The 10108-nt window shown below is 32.9% G+C and overlaps 1 protein-coding gene across 3 annotated transcripts; it reads right to left on the bottom strand.

Annotated features, from left to right (window-relative positions):
* Positions 1-2827: 2827 nt before the first annotated feature.
* LOC114194523 lies at positions 2828-6344 on the bottom strand. 3 transcript variants are annotated; one of them, XM_028084803.1, is made up of 4 exons: positions 5839-6344; positions 4537-4970; positions 4219-4443; positions 2828-3632 (listed from the first exon to the last, which is right to left on the bottom strand). In XM_028084803.1, exons 1-4 carry the CDS (start codon positions 6124-6126, stop codon positions 3158-3160), a joined length of 1422 nt encoding a protein of 473 aa, XP_027940604.1. In that variant the 5' UTR covers positions 6127-6344; the 3' UTR covers positions 2828-3157. The 3 variants fall into 3 exon arrangements, with proteins under 3 accessions (XP_027940604.1, XP_027940603.1, XP_027940605.1); XM_028084802.1 differs by having other exon boundaries at positions 4219-4970; positions 5839-6342; XM_028084804.1 differs by having other exon boundaries at positions 4219-4984; positions 5839-5946.
* Positions 6345-10108: the final 3764 nt, after the last annotated feature.

Here is a 10108-nt window from a genome sequence, read left to right as displayed (position 1 = left end):
TATAAGGACCAAATTGAATATTTTGACACGTGACACAATTGTGAAGTGACACGTGCAAAAGATAAAAAAAATAAAAAAATATTCAAAAAAACTAGAAATTGACACGTAGCATTGACTTGAATATTGTCTGGTCAAACTAACGGTAAAAACCAAATTGAATCATTTCTAACATAATGAGGACCAAATTGAGACGGAAAAAACTTGAGGACCAAATTGACATTACTTGACAAATAAAATAACCAAAAGAATAATTTAACCAATATTTAACTTAAAATTACGAAGGTAATTTTATAATATCATATCCAAGTAAGATTATTAATATCACAAACTTTTATTAATATCATAGAAAGATTATTTCATAATATCGTATCCTTACGAGATATGATTCTATTAATAGAATAAACTTTTATTAAACTTATATTCACAAAACTTAGTATACCTCAATGTTGATATAATATTATGTTTATTGAAATTAAGAATATATATATATATATATATATATATATATATATATATGGGTAACAGGCCAGCCATATCCCGGTCTGTTTGTACGTGGAAAGGCTGACCACATCCCAACCCAGAGAGAGGGAAGGAGACACGTGCGCAAGCCCAATAGACAAAGGAAAAGGGGTCAGCATGGTGCAGAGGTCAGGTACATCTTGGCTCGCCGCCTGGTCGGGTATATCCCGGCCCAATAGTGGCCAGTTGGGTAGGATGATGATGTATAGATGAGCAACCTCAGTTAATGTGGAAATAATTTATCCTTGACAAGGTACAGACGAGCAATCTTAGTCAATAAGGAAAGAGCTGATCATTGACAAGGTACAAATGAACAAATTTCAGAATGGAAAGAGCTGATCTTTGACAAAAGGCACATACGAACAATCTCATTCAAAAAGGAAAGAGCTGATCTTTGACAAAATGCAAACACACAATCTTAGTCAATAAGGAAAGAACCAACATGTACAACCTTATTCAGAAAGGAAAAGTTGATCCTCGAATACAAACGACCCGCAAATAATAATAATAGGTTCGTTAAGAGATTAGTATAAATTAGGGTCTAGTGTTTAGTAAACACGTAAATGTATGCTTTTCTTATTTTACTACATATACCTCATATCAAATCGCTATTTGACTTGAGCGTTGGAGTGTTTGTAAGTACCCCCACCCTCAGAATTCATACAATAAGCATATCCAGGAGGAGTCTGGAGAGAAGCAGAAGGGTCGACATAGAGGATTCTTGATATCTTCTGATTCTGTACTAAGATAGTATCGATCAGATACAATATATATAAAGATATATTATTGATTAATTTTCGTTAATTTTATATTTTAGTTCAACCATTTTACTTTATAGTAAACTATGTGTATGTGTTTACTTTTTATGATAAAAAAAGTAATAAAATTATTTATTATTGTTATTATTATAATTTTAAAATTAAATATAAGTATTTTTTATAATTTTATTATAGATAGCTTTATTTTAATTGTATAGGTAATTGTTTAATTAAAAAAATATTAAGTTTATAAACGGTCAAATAAATTAAAATTTACAGAAATATTGACTTAAAAAGAAAATTAATAAAATAATTATTTTAATTTAAAAAAAATATTTAAAAGATAAAATTAAAATAAATATGAACACTAAATTAATTAAAATTTAATGAAACAACCATATGAAAAGTAAAATTGATAAAATAATTATTTTGATTTAAAAACTTTTATTTAAAAGGTAAAATTAAAAAAAATATAAATACAAAAAGGAAATCATTCTTATATATAAATATAGATAAAATTTATTTTTTATTCCGATAGAATGTTCTTATAAACTTACACACTCATTAATATTTTCTTTGAAAACTATTTATTTCTATTTTACATAATTGATTCACACCCACATTCATGGTACAATTTACGAGTGAACTAAAAATATGAAATCATACATTTAACATAATGCAGTAGCCAAATACGTAACAATAACGGTTAAATGTAACTTTTTGAGACTTATTTTAACTAAAACTTTGATTTTATGTTTATGTTCTACCATTTCTTATAACCACTGAAGTAGAAATTAACATAAATATGTATTTTAAAAATCATTGTTTTTCAGAAATATTATTTAAAAAAATTAAACATAATAATTAAATTTTCTTATATTTTAGATAAAATAAAATTTTTCCGAAACTAATGTTTTTTTTGAAGTATTTATAATTATTTATAGGCATTTATCTTAATGAAGTTCAATTTTCAAAAAAATGTAAAACAAACTTCAAAAACATTATTTTCAATACACAATCCAATAAATATCGTTCTTAATACACAATGCAATAAAATGCAATAAAATGTCTTTAATACACAATTCAATGATAAGTCAGATGAGTAGTTTATAAGAATTTTTCAAAATTAAAATTATTATAATTTTATGAAATATAAAATTATGATATATTTTTAATAATCATATAAATCTTTTAAAAACTATATCATTCAATTAAAATAAAAAATTAATAGCAGAAATTCAATTAAAAAATTAAATATATTAAGTATTCAACTATACACAAACATTTACACAAAAATCTATAAAAAACTTAATTAAAAGTTCATAAATTTATCAGAAAATTAAAACATAATTAAACCTTCTAACAATAAAGACACAATCAAATTTTATTATAAAAAGTAAGAAGATTAATAGAAAGATGCTGCACAAAAATTTAGAATTATTCATTTACTCTCTCCATTTCTGAACTTCAGTTGCTTTTATCCTTTTATTTCTTTTTCTTTTTCTTCTAGTTCTCCTGTTTCTCTCAGTATTTGACTTGCCGAGGTAAGGTAATTCACACCGCACTTGATATTTAAGAAATTAGAATGTCAATTACATTAGCCAAAACAAATAAATCTACACTCAGTGTTATCCAACGTATTACAGTTTACAAAGTTGAATTACATACAAACGGGGAATTATTCCCTCAAAAGAGTGGAAGATATAACTATGAAAGCCTATATAGTTTCATCTATAACTGGTCATGCATGATTGAAGCACAAAAATTATCAAAATGTAGTTCTGAAAAATTCTTCACCATGTAGTATATACTGAAACCTGTCTCTGTAGGGACTTAAAATATCATTCGGCAAACCATCTAAAATGGTGATGTGTTTCTAACTATTCTTTGGGAAATGTCAACTGCCGGTAGAGTAATGTGTTCTCTTCACCATCAAGATCGCCATCACCATCATACTCTGCAATAGATAATTCTTCTGACTCAAACTCTTTATCCATGGCTAAACCACCTGATTCAATTAACCGCATCTCTGATTCTATTAAAGCTCCCATCTTAGCTCGTTCCCTGTCTCTTGGATATGTTCTATAAAGAAATGTGTAGATTATGCAGCAGAGAGCCATTGGGATTCCTATTGCTGTGTAAAGAGACTTAGCCAATGATGCAGCGTTCTCTCTGTCTGTTAAAATCTCCTGAGATTCACTAGACCCTTCAGGAAGGGGCTTATACCCATAAACATGCTGAGCCAAAATCCCCACTGCAGGGGGAGCAAAAGATGATAATATAGACTCAAAAGATCTGTCCAAGGCATATACACTTGTTCGAGATCTCTCGGGAACTATCTCTGCAAAAATTGGACTAATGTCCATACAGGGGACAAATTAAGCCATGCATAAACATACAACTTGAACAATATTTTCTACAATCACAAATGCAATAAATTATGCTGTGTTTAACATTCTCTTTCTGCCACAGGCAGATGCAGAACTGTATGCACTTGAATAAATAAAAGCTTGCTCGGGATGTGTACAAAAGCAGAAGAAAATTTAATAATATTTCAGAAAGTGAGTTGAAAAGCAAATTTTGAAATTTTGAAATTATTTGGCTGTTGAATATTTAGTGGGGCTAATTGAAGTTACCTATTAATAACCATACTACCACTAGTCATTTTGCTCTAACCAAGTTTATAAGCAAGTTTCAAATGGAAATCTTTTCCAAGTTAAGATGTCACTGGCCTAGAAATTATAGAGGACTTTATGTCTTTAATAAATAGCAATGTATTGTAAAAATACATTGAATAACATAAAAGTTTCACGAATCATCTTAACAAAAGTTGGAAGGTGTGAGAAATTTCCAGAATATTTATAGCATATAGATACTATACCAAATAAGGGAAAGATGATTACGTAAACAGACGAACTAAAGATTAGATTGAGATGTGTACTTATTTGTAGCAGGAGCGTTCCAAGAAATCAGAAGCCCCATAATTATTAGAACCAAAGCATGAGACACTATTGAGGAGGGATCATCTGGCAAACCAAGCAAAAGAAGTGCTGCTAAGGGGATGGCTGATCCAGAGCTTATCTGTGCCAGAATTATTCTCCCAGAATTTGGAAGATGCTTGGAGAGAATATCTCCCATCTTACCTCCAAACAATCCCCCAATAGAACTGGCAACAACAAACAGAGCTATGAGGAAAGCAGTTTTGTTATGGGTGAAGCCAGTAAGCTCTAACCACATTGGTGCGAATGATAAAGCAGACCAGGGAAAGGAGCCAGTGACACCCTGTGCAACAATAATCTGAAAAGACGAAATCTTCAAAACTGACTTGGACTCCTCAACCAGATCTTTCACTTCAGACCAAAATGTCTTTTTTGGAGCTTGCCTTCTATCATTTGTACCATTATCTGAGAAGTGTGGATCATTGGCAAAGAGGTATACCAAAACACCTACTATAATGCTTATTAGTCCAACAATGTGAAAGGAAATTCTCCAACCAGGGATTCCAAACACAGTTATTGGAGCTATCAACACTGAGAAGAGGCCACCAATAATCGAACCAACATTGCCTGTTAGTTGAAGCCATCCAAAAGCCATGCCACGATTGTTATCATCAGTTGAGTCAGCAACAAGAGACTGGATTGCAGGTGCTACAAGCGCAAGGCCAATCCCATTAAATGCTCGTGATAAAGCTACCTATAATACAATGACTTCAAAGTTCAAATTGATTACAATCAGCCATATACCTACAATAGCATAACAGTTATACTGACATTGTTTCAAGAACTTCATACGTTTGTCAACTGGAAAAACGCCAATGAACAAAAACATGCTTTCAGAAATTAGAGTAGTCTTAATACTATTTTTTTTTGTAAGACAAACAGGTATGCAATGACACTAGGATGGCACCGGAGACATAGTCTTGAACACCAATTTCGTAACGTTTTTGAAGCTTACTTTAGTGTAACAAAACAAATTTTCATTTATTTTCTGCTCTTCTTATCTTGTAACATGTAAAATATGGTTCAACGCTCTTTCCTTTCACCTTCACCTTAACTAGTACTAAACCTCTTATTTTCTCACAAACAGAGCTATCATACATTTATCAGAATTATGGTAGAAAAGAGGGTACCTATTATAACAAGAAAAATTATAAGGTGATATCCCCAACTAATGCTTTTGCCAGAAATTTGAGGCTTAAAGTCTAGACAAACTTCCATGGGCTAAAGACACGCTAAAATTATCTCAGATGATTCACAGTAGATAGATTTTTGCTATAAACACTTGTTAAAAAAGTAAAACAAATTGAATTGAATTTCTCCCATCAACTAAATTAACCTTATGCCACTTTATCGAAGTCCTTTCAAGAAGATAAGCTGATAAAAAAAGATGATCAGATATTAAAGAAAACATCCGCTAATATTCGAACACATTCTTGATTTTTTTTGGTAGTGAAAGACCTAGATTACTAATCATAATACCCTGATATCGCTAATTTAGAAACACTGTTCCCGTTCATATGAATTGAAGAGTTGTAACTTGTATCGTAAGAAACGGCGGTGACCTGGAAGAAAGTGGAGGAGAATGCAACAAGGAAGGTAGCGGCGGCCCAGAGAAAAGCGCCGAGGGCGATGACATGAGCGCGGTTGTGGCGGACGGCGAGGTAGGCGGCCATAGGGTAGCAGGAGGATTGAACGATGGATCGGAAGAGAGTGAGAGAACCGAGGCCGGTGGGGTCGGTGTGAAGCGCCGCTCCCACTTCCTTGTACACTCCCGGAAGCAGTGACTCATCCGCCCTCTCCATTATCCCAGCGAGGTTCACCAGCACCAGCGTCGCCGTCTCTCCCTTCATCTCCGCCACTCACAATTCACAATTCACAATTCACAAACACAAATTATGCTTCATTCTACTTCTGAATCGACGATGACGACGATTATGATGTCAGTTATTACTTGTTGAACGGTGTGGTTTCTTCTTCACTCGTTGTCGCTCTGCCATGTTCCAAGTTCTAAGTTCCACCCTGACCTAATACTCGGTCTGAATTCAAGCCCAGCGCCACGTGGCGGAGTTTTGGATGTGCCAACGAGGCGTTGTTGGGAATACGTGTGAGATGCAAATAATTACTAAGCAGTTGGTCAATCCTTTCGGAACTTTATTCCATGGTATCATTCTTTATTCTTTTATTTTATTTCTCTTACTTCCTCTTTTCTTTGCTTTCTTTTTTTTTTCCTTCTAAAATTTCATGCGCTGGTACATAGAAGCTTCTTCTACGGGCCCGGGTAAGGGCTTGTCATGGGCTTCACTATGGCCTGGAAAGCCCAGAACGTTGAGGTCCACATGAGATGTTGGGAATTAAAATAAAACTTAGTAACGCAATGCAAAAGAGTAATACATTTTTCTCAAAAAGGCACTTTTAGTTTCTGTAAAATGACTGAGTTTCTATTTTAATCACTGTAAGAAATATTATATTTTATTCTGAAAAGATTTAATTTATTTGGATGCCGTGAATTAAGGAAAATGAAATTTGAAGAGAAACTTTAGGAGAAATGCAATTTGTATCCGTGAATTCTACAAAGGCCACACATCCTTCTTCAAGATCTGCGAAATTGGATGGAAATAACTGATGATTTTTTTTATTTTAATTTTAAATTTTAAATTTTAAGAATCAAATAATTATGCCATAGAACAATGTCGGTCATTCTAGACCTGAGAAAAAAGAGGGGTTTGCAAACAATGCTGATGCCAAGAGGGAAGGAGAGGATCGGTAGTGATCAGCGTCATCGTGATAATGGTGGTGGATGTCGACCGGGTGCGATTATGTTGTTGGAGAAGGATTGGAAAAAAATAAATAAATTAAAGTGACATGTGATCACATGATTTAACACAACAATAATTTTATTTAAATTTTTTTAAAGAGTAAATTTTTTGGTTAAAAATTCATTAAATATCAAAATTAGTCACTATATTAATATAAAATACTTACATTTGATAAACTTCTCTAAAAAACTTCTATACAAACTATAAAACTCTTGAAACTCTACTTTTTATTTATAGTCTTAGCATTCTTTTTCCTCAACATTGCCTCAACTCTTTATATCATATGTCCTAATGGTCATTCCTCCTTTAACCAACACTTACTCTTGAACGGTTTGACACACCACAACTTCTCTTTAGAGATCCACCAAACTTGTTGTTATCCTTGTGATTAAACTGAGTCCAAACCATTACCTCTCTCATATCTCTTCCACATGCTTCTTTTACTTCACACTCTCAGTAAAAACCATCCAATTATGAACTATTAGCGTTGGTTTTGCTTCAGACACCAATGCAATAGTGAACCCCACTACTCCAACTAGAGATTTTCCTTTCTTATACACTTCATGGTCTCTACCTTTTTACCTTTAACCTCAAACCTCATACATTGCTAGGATATAGAACCAAGTTAATTTTTCAAATCTTACTACACGAGTACGCACCAATATCTCCTCTTATTCTAACATCTGGACCAACTCCTCTTATAGAATCTGATCTTGCAACTCCCTCAGTCCAAAGTGTTGCTTCTGAACTTCCAACATCAATTTTCAGCCCACTAAATCAAAACTTAGCTTTCGTCGTCCATCGATATACAACCTACTACAACTTTATACCTTCTAAGCAAGAGATTATATCAAAGGTCGTACCAACACTCGTAAAGGTAAGCAGGTCAAGTTGACCTTGAATTTGCATTCCTCTACACTATAGACGCTAAACACCAACCACAGAGGTGCAAACTTGACAAGAAAAGGTATGAAAAAAATAAAAATCAGATTACCATTCTAACTTTCCATCTAACAAACCTAACTCTTCTATACACACTTCCTCAACTTCTTATTGTTTATCACTCTTCTTTCCCCCAAACCGTTAGAATTAAAAAGGAGATTTATCTTTGATATAGTCATGAGTGTGCACCCTCAGTACTTTATCGAGACAATTACAGTTCTTAATACTTCCAATTTTGTAAACAAACCCTTACTAAACTTGAAATCTAATACAAGCAAGACATGACAAAACCACAATCCTCAGGTCATCCTAAGGACAAATTATTTTGATATCTGTAACATCCCATTTTAGTAGTTTAAAACTAATAAAATATAATGCTTCATTATAATATTCAAAACAAGTAATATAATGTATAAAGTATATTAATACAGTTTTACAAAAAAGATATGAGTATAAAAATATATCATATATACACTTAAACTAAACCAACAAGAAGAACCTTATACAAAACTTACCACTTACTTAAACTTCTCAAGACTTTCCACTACTCTAACTAATAGTTCCTCATCCACTAGAGGTGTTTCTACACTTGCAACTTCATCTACTCCCACCAAATAGATCATCATTGCAAAGAAAGAGACGAACAATACAAGAAAACACAAAACACACAATAGGGTAAGCTAATGTACAATAAAAATATTCACACATATATTTATATCATGCAAAAAACCTACAAACATGGTATATAACATATCTATATCTATAATCACACAAGCAGTTGACACTAAACTCAATTATCTTGATACATGGCATAAATATAAGTACCACCATAGGTATGCACTTGTGATGATTTCTAGTTTCCGCAAAGTACTAAGACACAAGGGGTCATCGCCCAACCACACAAGGTTAATCCTAGCCTATGACCGAAGAACAAGTCCAAAGGCTACGACCTCCTGCCACTCTCACCACATAACTCATTCTACTCTATGTGAGTTTGAATGATTATTAGAGTCAGAATACCTTCTTCCAGATTCCCCTATATCCAGGCATACACTAACAATAATAGCACCAGGAATTTTCCTTGAAATCCTTCAAACTTCATCACATATGCTCACCACATCATATTATATTCAATTCATCATAATAAGAACCATAAACATACTTCACATCAACCCCAAAACTCCTTAAAATAGTCAAATAAGAGAAACAAACAAAACAAGGCAAAAAGCTATACATAAAGTAGATCAAAACTATGAAATCCATTTCTCTAACTATAGACTTCAAAACAAAGATCCCACCAGTCAAAGTAAGGAATGGTGTCTAGGATCAATAGTCAAAATTCCAGCTCGATCTGACAGTTAACGAAGCGAGAACCCTCTTTTTACCAAAGGAATGGAAATTAGAAAACAGGGTGGCATCAACGTTGGAAAAGTGGAGCCCGAAAACACTAAGTCAGTGACCTGGCGCCTGACTTCGTATTAGAAACAATAATTTGGGGAAAAATGATCAGATGCAATTGACTTATTGGACACCTCTCCTTTAGTGTTTTTGATTCCAAATGATTTTAGAGAATTAAAGAAACTAATGTCCAATCACTCAAAACACAGATTTAGACATTTCCCTAAATCAAGACCAAACACAGATCAAAATCAAACAATTCAACATACAACTAATCAATTTAACAAACGACATCAAACAATTCAACATACAACTCATCAATTCAACAAATCACATTAAAAATAATTATCAAGGTTATCAGTTCAAACCAAAATTTAATAGAAAATTAGCTTTCCTTATCTGACAAAGCGGCTCAATCAGCTCAAACAAATCAAATCTCAACAGACTCTATGAACACCAAAACACCTTTAACACCACAAGATGTTCTATCTATACCTAGGGGCAATACAAGAACAATAAGGACCTACCATTATAATCACTGACCAATAGAGACTGATATTAGGGATTAAAACGTCACATATAGAGAAGACCCATAAGCAAACAAGCAAAAGTTACAAAAAAATTGATCAGATAAAAAGGAATAACTCATTAAGAGGATCACCTTAGTAGTCGTTGA

Source organism: Vigna unguiculata, chromosome 8, assembly GCF_004118075.2.
Source record: "Vigna unguiculata cultivar IT97K-499-35 chromosome 8, ASM411807v1, whole genome shotgun sequence".
NCBI classification, from domain to species: domain Eukaryota; kingdom Viridiplantae; phylum Streptophyta; class Magnoliopsida; order Fabales; family Fabaceae; genus Vigna; species Vigna unguiculata.
This window is presented reverse-complemented; position numbering and strand designations above follow the sequence as displayed.

Bases quoted from the DNA above. Each gene is read 5' to 3' on its own strand.
- LOC114194523 (XM_028084802.1), bottom strand. From the start codon at position 6,126: ATGAAGGGAGAGACGGCGACGCTGGTGCTGGTGAACCTCGCTGGGATA. The intron at 4,971-5,838 runs GTCACCGCCGTT...ATTGTATTATAG, and splicing joins TCTCCTCCACTTTCTTCCAG to GTAGCTTTATCACGAGCATT. The intron at 3,633-4,218 runs GTACACATCTCA...TATGGACATTAG, and splicing joins AACGCTCCTGCTACAAATAA to TCCAATTTTTGCAGAGATAG.